At 48.7% G+C, this 15,032-nt stretch overlaps 2 protein-coding genes across 4 annotated transcripts in view; one reads left to right on the top strand and one right to left on the bottom strand.

Moving 5' to 3' along the window:
• TG (thyroglobulin) overlaps window positions 1-15,032 on the top strand; it is a 244,560-nt gene that overhangs the window by 162,077 nt on the left and 67,451 nt on the right. The gene's annotated exons all lie outside the window — the stretch shown is intronic.
• SLA (Src like adaptor) overlaps window positions 1-15,032 on the bottom strand; it is an 84,825-nt gene that overhangs the window by 9,827 nt on the left and 59,966 nt on the right. For all 3 annotated transcript variants that reach the window (XM_057532443.1, XM_007188902.2, XM_007188903.2), the window contains 3 exons: window positions 12,740-12,880; window positions 3,431-3,530; window positions 2,512-2,598 (listed from right to left, as the gene is read on the bottom strand). In XM_057532443.1, the coding sequence (XP_057388426.1) occupies window positions 2,512-2,598; window positions 3,431-3,530; window positions 12,740-12,800 (248 nt within the window). In that variant the 5' untranslated portion in view covers window positions 12,801-12,880. The remainder of the gene's footprint in view (window positions 1-2,511; window positions 2,599-3,430; window positions 3,531-12,739; window positions 12,881-15,032) is intronic.

Here is a 15,032-nt window from a genome sequence, read left to right as displayed (position 1 = left end):
GTATATATCTGTGAGTGAATGAATGAATGAACATGAGAAAGGAAGGAAAGAAGGAAGGGAGGGAGGGAGGAAGGAAGGAAGGAAGGAAGGAAGGAAGGAAGGAAGGAAGGAAGGAAGGGGGAGGGAGAGAGGGAGGAAGGGAGGAAAGAAGAAAGAAAAAAATGGTGGTGCCTAATTTTGCCACCTGATGCCCCACCTTGCACTCATTCTATTTCCTCCTTGTCTTCTCTTTTCAACATATTTTAAACTCAGTTGTCATTGCATGATGCATTTCCATACGTTTCTTGCTTTTTTTTCACTTAACAATTGAAAAAAGCAGTTGTAATACTGTAGTCCAGCTTTCCAATGTAATGTTCACCTTCCAGAGGAGAGTGGGCACTTTGAATACGCTTTAGAAAGCAGCTCGGGACACAAAGGAATCTGTGTTCTAAGGGCAAGGGCCCTTCTCATTTTGCAGACCAGGCTGGGCCAGATCTCAGCATGGAAGGAAATGCCGTTAGCAGCTGGCTGGTGTGTACGCGGAAGCAATTGTACATCCTTTTTTAACTGACTCTGTTTCAGTGAACGTGCCCCAGCTTTCAATCACGCGTCTGGATGAGTGCGTGCTGTGACCAGTATTAACACTCTGCTGTTTCTCACTCTTTAACATTCCCTGTGGCATGAAAGCGGGCCATTGACGGGGCTGGCTGAGGGCTCCTGAAGCACCGTGTGTGAGAAGACACGCAGGCATAACGTCCCATACCGTTTATTTATGAACTGGTCTCCAAGAAAGATTTTGTTACTAAGATCATGATGACGTCATATTCGGCCAAATATTTCAACTATTCCCTTAGGTCTGCATAGTATATGGCATATTAATTATTTCAGCGTACATGACATTCATCCTTTCAAGTCCTTACATGAAATTCCACTTATAAATATGAAGACAATAAAACAGTGACAGTAACAACAGCCACGCCTGAATACTAATTATCGGCCACATACCATATTAAGCACTTGAAATCTAATCCTCATATCAACCTCCTAAGACAGGTAGTATTATCTCTCTTTCACCGATGAGGATACTGAGGGTCAGAGTGATTAAGTAATTTATCCAAGTTACCCACGTTGCAACTGATAGAGCTAGAATTGAGATGCATTTTTCGAATTCCATAACCACTATGCTGCATCACCTCTCTTCCTGTTATATATTTTAAGAACATTTATTGCATCTGCTAGATTGGAAGTGCTGTAGTGTCAGGATTACATCTTATTCATCGGGGTTCCTCACTCCCTGCTCCTGCCAGCGTTCAGCACCACATCTTCAACATGAAGGTATCCATGCATGATTGCTAAGTGAATGGATGGATCAATGACACACAGCTGATGAGAAGAGTTCCATGACTCACTTCTCTTTCAGAACATAACTCTCGTAGCAGCTACTGCCCCACCTCCGCTCAGCTTCGTCATCCTAAGCACAGAGACAGTTTTGGGTGTTCATCATCAAAATCAGTAACACTGCCATGAAGTGCACTGAATTCTGTGCTTCAAATATTCAGGCAGTTTGCTCTGCTTCCCCAGGTGAGCAGGTGGCGCGCAGAGTCCTTCTCTGACTGTAAGGAAGTTATTTCTGGATCCCTCAAATGCAAAGTGGAGCTCCCTTCTCCCTTCCTGTATGCCAAGGTCTGGCCTTGGTAGCTCGACAGATGAGGAGACTGTGGCTCAAGGAGGTTAAGGAAGTTTTCTGAGGCCCCACCAAGGAAGCAGGGCTGAGACACACCTGTCCTGGCCTGGGTGTGCTGGCCACCAGGGCCACCCGTCATGTCACAACTGCAGGGGAAAGCAACGTCCTTGCTTTCTCATCTGCTGTGCCCGATTATTTAAAGGGTCTCCTTTCCTGCTTGACTTCTCCATTTGTCAGGTTGGGTACGTAAGCATTTTTGTCAGAGCCTGTTCTCTGTGTTCTGGATATGATTTGGTAAGAATGTAGCTAATACGTATTGAGTGCTGATGGTGATGCCAGGCATGGTTTCAAGAAATCTGCATGTATTAACCTATCTCATTTTCCTAACAACCCTAGACTTTGGTCCCATTACTATATATTATTATTCCTATCATTCTATACTATGATCTCTATTTGATGTGTGAGGAAAGGAAACTGACACTTAGAATGTTGAACAACGTGCCCACTGTCACGCAGCCCGTAAGTGACAGAGGCAGGTTTGAACTTAGACTGGCTTTTGGCTGCTGCATCCTGTGATCACAGTGTCTGAATCCTGATTGCTACAGGAACACGACATTAGAGCTGCAAGGTCCATCATTTGTCTTACTATTGAGGAAATCGAGTCTCAGAGAGGGGAAGGTTAGCACAAGGTCGCACCATTCCTTAGGGACTGAGCTGAGTGTAGAAGTGACCCTCTCGAACCAATACCTTCCTTTCCACTGTCCCAGGCTGGGATCTCTCTATGCAGATGTCTGAGTCACTTGCATAAAGATCATGCTTTATTGATGCTATTTTGGAAACGTACTCACCCATGGTAAACTCTGGCCACACATATTCCAGGAATGTAGCTCTCTCGACCAGTGCTAAGGGAAATGGCTTTCCACCAGCCCCCTTCACTAGAAGGATAAGAACAAATAGAAAAGAGCGAATAGGGGAGTGGCAAAGTGAATGAACGAATGAAGAGAGTAATCAGATTTAACCTGGGAGACATTGGGATGTTCCTTTTTTAAAGTCTGTCAATGGCCATGTTAACTGGAATTTCTCCCTATGAAAATTTAGTTTTTAAGTGTATCCCCCCCCCCCATTCTGAGCTAACAGGAAATCTTCCCACAAGTTGGCAATAGCCACCTTTCAGGGGTCAGCAGATGGTGTTTCCAGCTGATCTTCCACAGTTGGAGGCTTTTTAAAAATAAATGTTTGCTGTGCTGAAATAGACCCTGAGATTCAACCAAGATAGTTTCACATGTCTACATCAATGAGGATCTAAATGAAAGGCTCTCAGAGCCCCTATTCCTTTTACAGCCTATTTCAAATCATGGAGAGACAACAGGCTAGAAGGCAATACCTTTCTGTTTATCATCAGAAGTTTTTTTCAGACCTCTGTGTCCTCTTCCTGAGTCTGCACTAATATATAATATCAACCCTGCCTGTGTCGGGGAGATGAGGCCAACCTGAGAAGCAGACGTTGGATCATCAAGGGCCTCAAAAGCCAAGTTAAGGAGTTAAATTTTATCCACCAGGCAATGGGGAGCCACTGAAGGCTTTAGAGTACTGGCAGCACTAAGGAGGGTTAGGCATTAAGGCCTGCTGTATGGGCCAAATTTCTCACCTCACAACAGGACCAGGGCCCATATGGAATTGGACAGCTATAGCTAAAATCTAATGATTCCCACCAAAATCGAGTTCTTCTTTTGGGGGCTTTGTCAGAGTTTTGGAAAGCTCACTCACTCAGAAATCACACGCAGTTTCTCCCCACGGCGGAATATCGGGGGGCTGATGTCAGGAGACGGGTAGTCACTCAGCACAGCCAGGAAGTCGCTGTCCAGTCCTGGGGAGACAAAGGCAAAGGGGATGTAGACGCAGAGGGAAGACCTTCCTGGGGACTTTTCAGCTAAAGACACCTGATTGTTTTGAAACAGCAATTTTCAGCTGGTCCTCCTCTCTTCAGGGATGGTGAGGCAGGATGCTTGAAGGAACCCAGAGGGTCAGGTGACCTACTCTCGTGATCAAGCCTGCCCTGGCCCTGACGTTCCCATCTGAGAAATGGGGATCCAGAGGTCCTTGAGCTGAGGTCACAAGATCTGACTCCATGGTCTGCCCCTGTGTCTACTGATCCATATAATCTTGGGCAAGTCCTGGAATGCCTCCTAGCCTTGATTTTCCCATCTTTAAAATGGGGCTAATAATACCTCTTTCCAGGATTTTTTTTTATGAGATAAGATGAAAGTATGTAGCATCATCCATGAATGATGAGATGTTGTGAAAACGTCCCATCTTATTACCATCACCTCAGGTACCCTCCTTGGGGTTTGTGGGCCCCATGTCTGCAACGTATCAGGGTCGGGGTGTCGGGCTTAGGCTCTGTGAGTTCTGAGGACCCACCAGGGTCAGGAGGTATTAACTCTGAAGGTCAACAAAGCCCTTCTTCCTTGTAGAATGTAAGGTACCGTGTCGGGAATCTACTTAATAGGGACGTTTGCTGGGGAGGGGAGGTGAAAGAAAAATTAAGTACTCATCATACATATGTTGAAAGTAATTCTGGTGAAGTTTTGAAAAGGAAAGCATGCTCTCTCGTTCATTCTGGTTCAGGTGACTACAGCTCACTGTAGACTAAAGATAAAGAGATAGCATGGGAGTTCACGTTTTGACACTAAACAAAGCCTTGTTTCACAGCCTTAGAGATTTGCCGTAATTCGGATCCCTTAGCTGCAGGGGAATATCGGGGTATGTCTTTGGGGAAATAGCATATCCTACAAATTGGCAAATTCAGTCATTGTTTGCTGTGATGTTGCGTTGATCAGTCTGTCTGCTGGCTGGGCATCTGAACTCAAAATTCTGGGTAACATACCATTTATTCATTCATTTGCCAGTTATTTATTGAGCACCTACTGTGGGCCAAGCATGGCGAACAAAGCAAGCCAAGTCTCCCTGCTGTCACGGAACTCACATTCTAGAGAATACACCAATAATGGGGGGAGGGGTCATTCCCCGCCCCCTTCACCCCAAGAAAATCTGGAGAAATCCCAGCCAGCACTTGGGCACCTCAGGCTTGGTGGCCACTTTCTAGGATCCAGACACCCTCATGCTGGGACCTCTAGACCCTGCCCCTTAGAGCCCATATGTCCTGTAGTCTCCAACTCACATCTCCCCTATCAGACTAAGTCGAAAGAGAACTTAAGTACGAGGATGAATAAGAATAAATGAGAAACGAGTGATCTCCATGGAAGAGTGCACTCAGATGGATTGTTCACTTGGGGAAACTGAGTCACAGACAGTGAGATGGAAATCAAAAGTGATTCACGGTGGCCACAGTCAGTGAAAGCGGGGAGGGCTCACGAGAAGGAGTGGAGTCGCCGGGGAAGGGCTGACCAGTGAGGCCTCTGACCTTCCCTGAGCCTGTGGGGAGGCCTCCCCACACTCTGCTTTGCTATAAAAAGAGTTCTTCCCTTGTGTAGCTCCGGCCCAGTCCAATAAGTAGAGGTGGCACTGCAGTTGGGCTTGAAGCCCGGAGTCCTGAGTTTTAATAAGGGATGGATCCAGACTTGGTGGCACACGAAGCCTATGCACATTTGGAGATCCTCTTTAAGAAAAAGAGCATGAAATTGCAGATATGGTGTTAGGCAGGGGCCCTAGGAAGGTGCTGGGCAGTGAGTGGGGCCTGGTACATAGGGTTTGTCCAGCTGCCCGGTAAATTGGCCCCGGTTCTGAGGCTGATTTGCCACTCTGAGTGTGGACACATTTTCCCCTCTGGGGTGTGGGTTAGTCTGGGAAATGAGGGGTTGGAAAATGCCTTCATGATGGAAATCTGTCCTTCCTGGACTAATTGCTCCCAAATATGAAAGGACCACTTAGTAACATGGCCTCCACTGCCTCCGAAGCTGTGAGATAGGCCATTGTGTTTTTCTCAGCCGGCCAGGTTCCCCCATCCTCAGAGCCTGTGAACAGTCTGTTCCCTCTGCCTGGACTACACTCTGCTGTCCCCTCTCTCGTCCCTCCCACCTCTGTCAACTCAGAGGTCACCCCCAGAGGGGAGGCTAGCCTGGTGCTCGGGAGAGGCCCAGCCCTCCTCTTGTACCCCCTCTTGGGCCCTGGGCTTTTCCCTAGAGGCAATTAGCCAGGGTTGTATGTGTTTTTGCATTTGTGTGGCTATCGGGGAATGGCTGTGAACCTCTAGCCAGGGTTGTATGTGTTTTTGCATCTGTGTGGCTATCGGGGAATGGCTGTGAACCTCAGGAGGGGCTGTCTGGGGCCCCTAGCCCAGCACCAGTCCTGTCCCACCCAGGATGCCCAAGGCAGGTTTACCAAATGAAAACGTGAAGAGGTCCCCGTGCTACTAGGCCCTTGGCAAGTGCTACTGGGCTAAGGTTTTGAAGGGTCCAGGAGAAGGGAACCTGATCTGCAGCAGATAGCATGGGGTGGGGAGGGCATCACAGAACCAGGCCCTTCTGAAAAACGAGTGTGGAAATGAGAGGCACAGCATTTATCTGTGCCGATAATGGAAACTTGAAACACGTTGTGTGTCTACAAGAGGGGCTGGGCCTTTGATCTCTGATTCAAGAGTAAGGCTGTGAAACAGAGCAACCGTCTTTTCATATTGCTAAAAACAGAAACAAAAACAAAATCCCGTTATAAAAAATTTGTTTCAATCGGGGAAAATAGGCTTAAGGGTCTGGAGAGTTTCAATTTCACAATAACAAAGTTGAGTTTCCTGTGGAATTTTCGTAATAATGATGCTTTTTTATAGTTATGACACTTAGACACTGCTGAGAAAATCTTGCATTGGAGCTTCCGCTTCAAGGTTATGGCCTTTGCGTGGTGCTTTGCCAGGGATTTCAGGTCCACCCCTATCACCTTTTTCCCCAGCGTTGGAAAAACAGAAGGCAAGTCAGTGGAAGATAGAAAGTTCAGTTTGTACTTTTGTGGGAAGGGCGGCCATTCTAAGCAAGGTCGGGGGCCAGGATCCCAGCTAAGTCTTCCCTGAGCTTTGGTCCCTATGGTGAAATAAACGGAAGATAGGAAATTTAAGTTCGCTCATAAAGTTCAAACACATTATTATGGACTTCTGGAGCCCCTGGCTTTGTGGAGAGCAGAGCATTTGAATTAAGTCAGACATATGAGTGATACAGGGAAGTGGAGCTCAGAGGAAGCAGGTGGGATTATTGCAGACTCAAGATAAGGAAACAGATTAAGTGAAGAATAGTGTGCAGGGCAGACAAAAGAGAAATCCAGGGAGAATTTTCAGGAGAGAGAACCGGCTTTGAAATAAATCAGGCCTGGCTTAAATTCCACCTCCTCAACTTAATTGTTCTGTGAGTTGGAGAAACATTTATTTTTAACTAATCTGAGCTTGATTTCTTCATGTATAAAACTGGGAAATATCAAAATGGGCTTCATCTGATTGGGTTAGGATTCATGAGGAACTGTCTGTATAGAGCCTGCCTCAAGCAGTGGCAGCTGGTGTCATGTTTATGACACGGGGTGGGGTTATCATGCCGTAATCCAAGGCCAGTCTCAGCCAGTAGTGTTCTAAATTTTGAAAAGCCTCTAGTCCCATAAATTTGAAAATATTCTTATCTTCTAAAAACAAACTCCATTTGCTGAGAACAGAAGATGAAATTCAAGAGACCAAATATTGGTGATAGCTCAACTCAGAAATGAGTCAGACTGAACACTGCACAAAAGTGTAAAATAGGAAATGAATCCAAAAAAGGAAGGAGACTGAGGCAGAACTCAGTAGCCACAAATATTACTTGGTCAAAAGAGGACAGGCCCTTTTTTGCATTATTATTCCTTAGAGTAGTGTAATCATTTCTTTTAAAATGCTGAAAATCTTTTAGTAGATCCCATTTATAACCATCTTGCAAAAGCAGCCATTCTTTACTTCCTTTGCTCCAATACAATGCTGCAGAACATATATTCTTATTTAAAGGGTGAAGAAACCAAGGCTTGGGGGAGTGTTAGGAAAATGTCTGGGGGAGAGCAGGAGGGTTTCCAAGCTCATGGTCAGGTGCCTAAGCCACTCAGGCCTTTTTGAGATGTAGTTATCAGGCTCTTCCCAGTTGATCTTGACCCCTGACAGGCTGGGACAAAGGCTGATGTAAGGGAGGCTTCAGAGCTGGCACAAGGAGCTCAGTGCCGCTGGCAGGAGAGGAGTAACCAACCCAGTGAGTTCAGCTTCTGCTTTTGCATTTCCTTGAGTCATGCTCAAACTCATGGCCTCGGGAGGGGTCAAAGCAGACCTTACTTTTAGTATCTTTTACTGGAAATACACCCCCCCACCCACCAAACACACACTGAAACAATAAGACAGGGCTAGGCAGACTCGCCTGATAGAAGGTCTACTGAGATCTCTTGGTCACCACGAACCACTTGTACCTGTGGGTCCTGTGTTAAGGGCTGGAACGTGAGACCCAGTGGCCCAGAAATCTCTTGGCTTCTCCATCGCTCAGATGGGACAGAGTGGGACTGAGCAGACCCTGAGGCTCTCAGATGGTACAGCCAGGTGGAGAGTCTTGCCAAGAACACACAACCAGTAAGTTGAGGACCTCGTTTCGGAGCCAGGTAACCTATCAGCAAAGGAGGCAGACTCTGTTCTTGATGACCTGCTCTTCTCCTGGTCACAACTGAGTACCACCTACACTACCGCTTACTTAATAGCGTTTCTCTTCATGTTAATTGAGTTTAAAAAAGCCTTTAGTCCCCTTCTAAGCAATGTGAAATCGGGGGTTTGATGGACTAATCATAATTTGCATGGTATCCATTAAGTGTACGAACGTTGTACATTCAATATAAAAGTTGAATGATCATGTTGCACCTAAAGCCATCGTATGTACCAGCAGTGGGGTAAGTGAGACCGGGGGGGAAACCTGCATCTAGTCAAAGATCTGATGCGGGTTCCCGTCTGTGTCCCTCACAAGGGCACTTGAGTGTCTGTGTCATTAAATTTGGTGACCACGCTCTCTCTCACTCCAGAAAACACGTGTGCTTCTTGCAAGTCCGTCCCCTCCAGGAATGTGATGCGTGGGTGAAGAGGGGGGACTAGATTCAGGCCACTGACTTCAAATCCCAGCCGTATGGCCTTGGGCAAGTAACCCTGCTCGTCCCTCAGTTTCCTCAACTGCCAAGTTGAAATGATAATAGGGATCACCCCCTGCACCGTGTGAGAATCCAGAGTCGATGTGTCTAAAGCACGTGACGTCATGGCTGGTACATCTAAGCACCAAGTAACTCGAATTATCCTCATGTTACCAGTGAGGACAGAGAGACACTAGGGAGACAGCTGGCTTCTCTCTCTCTCTCTCTTTCTCTCTCTCTCCTTGTGTGCTGGTGTAAGGGTAGCTCTGTGGTCTGCAAGTTTTAGGGGGCTTAAGATGCACCAGGGGGCTTGTACGAAATCAGGCGTGCTGCTCCCTCCCGCCACCCCTGGATTCCCACAAGCAGGTCTAGGGTGGGGCTCAGGAATCTGCAGTTTTGATGATTACCCAGGGGATCGAGTCAGGTGGTCTGAGCACCACTCGCTGAGAAGTATTCTGCTTTCTCTGAGGCTCCCTGCCCCCTCTTCCTCCCCCAGAGCCCCACCCGCCCCTCTTTCCACCCACCCTAGCAGCACCCTTGATGCTATGTAAATGCACAGTTTAGCATTATTTCCATCCTTGCATAGAAAGGGGTCTGAGCAGCGTCTGGGTTTGTGTTACCACCTCCGCCAGTGAGATCTCACTTTAGACCAGGGCAATAAGAAGATAAGGAACGGGGAGGGGAAAAGATCACAGCAATGTGACTGAATGCTGTTTTTAAGGTGGAAATATGCTATTTCCCTACTCCTCGGGAGTTCCCTGGGTCTCATTCAACTTTGTACCGCCTATGTCGGGCCCAAAACAGGAGTCTGAACCATGTGTAGAATTTGCAGAGAAAATGGGCTATTTGGGATGATTTGGAAACAAGTCACGGAATCCCCAATTCTATCACTTTAAAACTTTTTTGGGGGGAAGGCCATTTAGACACAGCCGAGTGCAATCAGATAGCCTCAAATGGAGTTAAATAAAAAAACTTCTTCTACCCAAATGTATCAGGTGGCTGCTTTGTGCTGCCATTACTGCTGGGGAGGGATTGCTCTGATCTCCATTTGAGAGCCTCCCTCGTGGGAGGCTGTGTGACTTACCTGTGGTCAGGTAGCTCCCAGGGGACAATACAAGAAGCCCAACAAGGTCATTTGACTTTGAGACCTGCCCTATTTCCATCAAGCCCTGCTACCTCTCTGGGTTTTGTGATGTTTGTTCGTCTCCGGGAACTAGACTAATCAGGAATGTTCTGGAAAGCTTAGTTTAGGAGAAAACCGAGAGGCAAACCCATATTCCAAAGCATTCACAGTCCTGCTCAGGACACTTGTTTGTTTAGAAATCCACAGGTTGACCTCCTGCCGATCCCTATGCGGGGCCTGGGGCCTCAGGCCCACCACTCAGGCTAAAGTCAGAGGAAGCACTAATTGTTTGTTGGCCCAAAGCAATCCACTCCCGCATGACCTCCTAGGCAATTGAGACCAATCAAATGAGTAAGCAGGAGTGTTACCTGAGAGGTGCTTGTTCCATGAAAACCCACATTCTTTACATCATTTGAATCGAGACTAATTAATGTAGCATCAACTGTACCACCTGTCCCTTATTCGATTAGGTGTCAGAGAAAAGAGGAAATCAAGTTAGGACTGATCGCAAAGGAAACTTTTCAGGGGCGGGGGCTGGAAAAGCCACCACCCGCCAGCGCCTGATGTGGTTGGCTGGATCACAAACTGGGTACGACCTGGGGAATTCTCCGAACCAGGGGGCGGAGGGTCGGGGAGAGCCCTCTCCCTCCTCTCTAGAGGTGACCTCCCAGCCACACGGTGGAAAAAGAGAAACTTATTTCATGCCGATTTGCATTGAAAAAATAAAGGCAAATGGGCAAGTCCTTGGAGGCCCGTGTTTTCATGGGGTTTGCTCAAGCATGCCGCCCCTGTCAGCCCCGTGGGAGGGGCGACCACACAAGATGGGCTCGTGGGCGGTGCCTCTCCTTCCATGGAGCCGGCGCCCTGGGCCTGGCAGTGTCGCTTCTCTAGAAGTGGCCGTGACCAGAGGAGGAGACTAAGACTTGAGCTGGTTTGGAGGAGGTGGGAGAAGGGGCCCAGGCCCTCTCCCATGGCGGCGGGAGAACTGCACACAGCCCTGAGCTTTGCATCGGAGGGAAAAGGTTCCCCCGCTCGCTCGGGGGCCCACGGCGCAGCTCCACCCAATCACGTGGTACCATCTCCGGGAACATTCTTCTTGTCTTCCCCCACTTCTGTTTGGGGAGGGGTATTGAGGAGCTGGAAAGGAGGGTTGCTAGAATTGCCCCGCATTTTACTTGAGCCGGGGACAGAACAGGAAGGTCTCTGCGTGGTCACTTGGGGACATCTGAGGAGTCATGAGACTGTGCATAAGTTGGGGGTCTCCACTTTGGAAAAAGTGAGAAGGCGGCTCCTTTTTGAAGGGGCCCCAGAAGTCACGGAGTGAGTGGCAGGTAGCGTCACGGCACCTGGCTCCGTCCCTGCTCCGCTCATGTGGGGCTGTGCTCGGCACACGCCATGCTGGGCGTCTGTGCGTGAGAACGTGACCCAGTTCAGTGCTGCAGGGGATATGGTGGAACCAGGTGGGGTCACCCCCGTTAGCAGGGAGGGACCAGGCCCCAAGTGCTGTGATGTAAGGCGGGAGGCCCAAGTGTCCCAAATCCCCCATGACTCACCCTGGGGACACTGTTGGGTCACCCACCCTCCTGACCATCCCCTTCCTAACTCCTAAAGGACCCACAGGTGCACCCACACTGTCCTGCTAGGAAATAAAGGTGAGGGTGTTGGTGGCCACCAGCACCCCTGAACCTGGAGCTCGATGGCTTTGCTCTCAGCCTTATACGAGCTACAAGGAAATTTTAATAATTAAATTCCTATTTTTTAATTTGTATTGTTTGAGTTTCAAATTTATAATCTCTAATATCATAAATGCTTGCATTATGTTACGCGCCTAAATCATCATTGCGGATGTCCCCTCTCAGCTCTCGGGCCATCCCTGAACGAGACTCTGTAGCTTCGGGGGTCTGGCTCAGCCTGGCATCTCTGGGAAAAGCTGATTCTTGTCGTCCTCAATTAACCCATCACATTGTGCCCTCCCCCTAGAACGCCTGTCCCCTGTGATCCTACCAATGGACACAAGTATTCCTTTATTTTCAGGAAGATTTCCTAGGGCTAGCTTCGTAAAGTTACACTGAAAACACTCCAGCAGAGCTTTGATAACATTATATACCCATGATAATATTATATACCCATGATAGTATCATATACTCATGATAGTATTATATACCCGTCATAATATTATATCACAGCTGGCAGGCTATGGTACGAAAGAGCCTAGGTTTCAGAACCAGACCCGCCTGGGTTGGAAATCTGACTCTACCAATAGCTAATATACAAATTACATTTGCTTTGTGGGCCTCAGTTTCACCACCTATAAAATAAAAGGAGCGGGGCTTCCCTGGTAGCACAGTGGTTAAGAATCTGCCTGCCAACACGGGGGACGCGGGTTCGATCCCTTGTCTGGGAGGATTCCCACATGCCGCGGAGCAGCTGGGCCCGTGCACCACGGCTGCCGAGCCCGTGCTCTGGAGCCTGTGAGCCACAGCTGCTGAGGCCCGTGCGCCTGGGGCCCGTGCTCCGCAACAGGAGAGGCCACAACAATGAGAAGCCCGCGCACAGCAACGAGGACCCAATGCAGCCAAAAATAAACAAATAAATTTATTTAAAAAAATAAAAAATAAAAGGATCGAACAAGCTGCTTCGAAGGTCCATCGCAAAGTGCCAGCGATTCGGCATCCTTCCAGAGCACCATTGTGGATCTTTTTTTAACATTTAATTACAAACATGTTAACACAAGCCAAGCGAGAGAGACAAGTATAAGGAAGCCCAACGTACCCACTGCCCTGTTTTAACAGCTCTCAGCACCCGCATTGCCCCATCTTCGCCAAAGAAGCCAGACTTACCCTCTGGGCTAGGCGGAGGCCTCTCGGGAGGCGCCGGGGTAGATCGCATGCTGTTTCCCATTTCTCTCTCTCCCCGGGCTGTCGAAGCCACTCGAAGCCAACGGCTCAGGGGATCCACACGGAGAGTGAGCCACGAGCCCTCTGGGTGGAGAATGACCCAGTTTAGAGTACATCCTGCATCATTTTTTCAGGCAGCTCACTTCTTGAAAGGCGGGTGTTTTTATGTGAAGATGAGATTCGTGAAAGTTGGTTACATTTGTGCAGCTCTACTTCTTTTATCAAGGGAATGACAGAGAAAAACCACAGAGAGGGAAGTTGCTAGCAAGTGCTGTCGGTGGAGAAAGCTTCTATTCCTCCGCACGGCTGACAGCAAGCAGCCGGCAGTGTTTGTGTGAGAGACTGAGTGCCTTTCAGATCCCCCCGCCCCGGCTCTCCTGAGCCCTGACCCTCAACTCCCAGGGTCCTGGCATTCGGAGCTCTTAAAACTCAGGAGTTACGTGGCTCCACAACCAAGAGGGGGTGAGAAGAGGGTACTTTCTGTTTCCACCTTCTCTCTTCTGTTGGAGTTTCTCAACATGCTCTAAGCAACGGTGACAAGTGAAAAACCCTGACAATACAGTTTGTTGGCCGCCTGCTCCCCGTGCTGCTACAGCACTTTGACACCTGCTGTTACTTTTGATTATCATAGAACCTCTGCATCCCTAACCCCATTTTGCAGAAAGGAAAACTGAGTCTCAGAGAAGGTAAGGATTTTGCCCAAGGTCACACAGCATGTAACCGGAGAGCTGGGATTTGAATGGCTGATGCTAAGTCTCCGGTTTGTTCCATAATGTTCAAATTCTGGCTCTGCACGTGCAAGCTGGGTGACCTCGGGCAAGTTCTCGACCCTTTCCTGACTGTTTCAGGGAATAATAATAAAACAACATTGGGTTGTGGCTGCGACGTTAATAGATAAAGCCTGTGAAACACTTAGAACATGACCCGGCATAAAATCCTTGTAGGGTATTGCCATTTACTGTGTGTTTTCTGACAGTCCATAGTGAGAAAAGCTTCAATTCTGGGTCTTCGTACAAGTATTTTAGAAAGGGACTTAAATGATTCCAGCATAGGCGTGTCCTCCCAGGCTGCTTGAGGCACAGACAAGAAGGCCACATCCTTAGACAGAACTAGTCCTGTCTCCTGGGGACAAAGACAGATGGTGGGGCAGAATCCCCCAGCCGGTGTCCAGCCCACTGGGAAACTTGCATTCCACCCCGTTCTTTGTCTCCAGTTTAAGATCATTGCCATATGAGTTTGAAAGGGTCCCAAAGTCAGCTAGTCCAACCCCCAGCCTGGCCTTACATCCTTCCTTTATGCATTACAGTTTCAGATACTGGAAAGATGGATGCTGTCAGAGCAAGGCCTTTCAGAGGCTGAGGGAGGTCTGCACCACTTCCTAACTGGGGGGTGGGGATACCTGGTATATTATGAAACAAGGAAAACCAGAGTGAGTGTTCTTTGAAAGTTAATCTATTTTAACTACTTACATGGACAGTTGATCACTTACAACTCAAGCTAAGAAACTGTAGTATCATTGTGCTGTTCCCAAGATAATGGCAAGACTTGCAAAAACTGTAAACTCATAATGCACTGCAGAACATGTGGCTGGAATGGGCCACATGCTCAAATGAGGAGTCCTGTCTTCTGATCCTGTTGGTCTTTGTGACTGGGCGCAATGGGGATAGTTTAAGGGTGAGGCCCCTCCTGATGCAAGGCCAGGGCCCTTCTTCCTCTACCTCGCCTCCCCCCTCCCCAAATACAGCCAAGGGGATGCTTTGTCCCTGGCAGGGCCCTTCCTGCAGGCGGGGCATGTTTTAACAGCATCACCCTGGCTCCAGGGGGCAAGGACGAGCTTTCTTTGTCCCTGGCCGGTCCCTGGTCTGGTGCAGGCACTCCCAGAAATGAGCTCCAGAAAAGTGCTGGGGAAACCACGCCCTGAGCCAGTGCCCGGAGGAAGGCGGCCCACGGGGTCCCACCCGGAGGACAGGGAAGGCCACCGCCTCTGGGGCCCCACCTGAGGTTGGTCCAGGGAAGGAGCGAAGCAAGCAGACTGACTCTGGGGAGCCCGCGCCCCACGTGGGATGCACAGGTGTTCGAGAGGCGCCTGCTGCCTACGTCCCGCTCCCGGTGCCTTCCTAGAGCCCACAGTCTCCCCAGTCCCTCAGCCTCCCTCTCTGTTATCACCAAGGCCTTCAGGCCTTTCGAGAAAGCTCTCGGGACAGGTGGAGGAGAGGCCCTGGCAGGCCTGCCATGC

This window comes from Balaenoptera acutorostrata, chromosome 17, assembly GCF_949987535.1.
Source record: "Balaenoptera acutorostrata chromosome 17, mBalAcu1.1, whole genome shotgun sequence".
NCBI classification, from domain to species: Eukaryota; Metazoa; Chordata; class Mammalia; order Artiodactyla; family Balaenopteridae; genus Balaenoptera; species Balaenoptera acutorostrata.
This window is presented reverse-complemented; position numbering and strand designations above follow the sequence as displayed.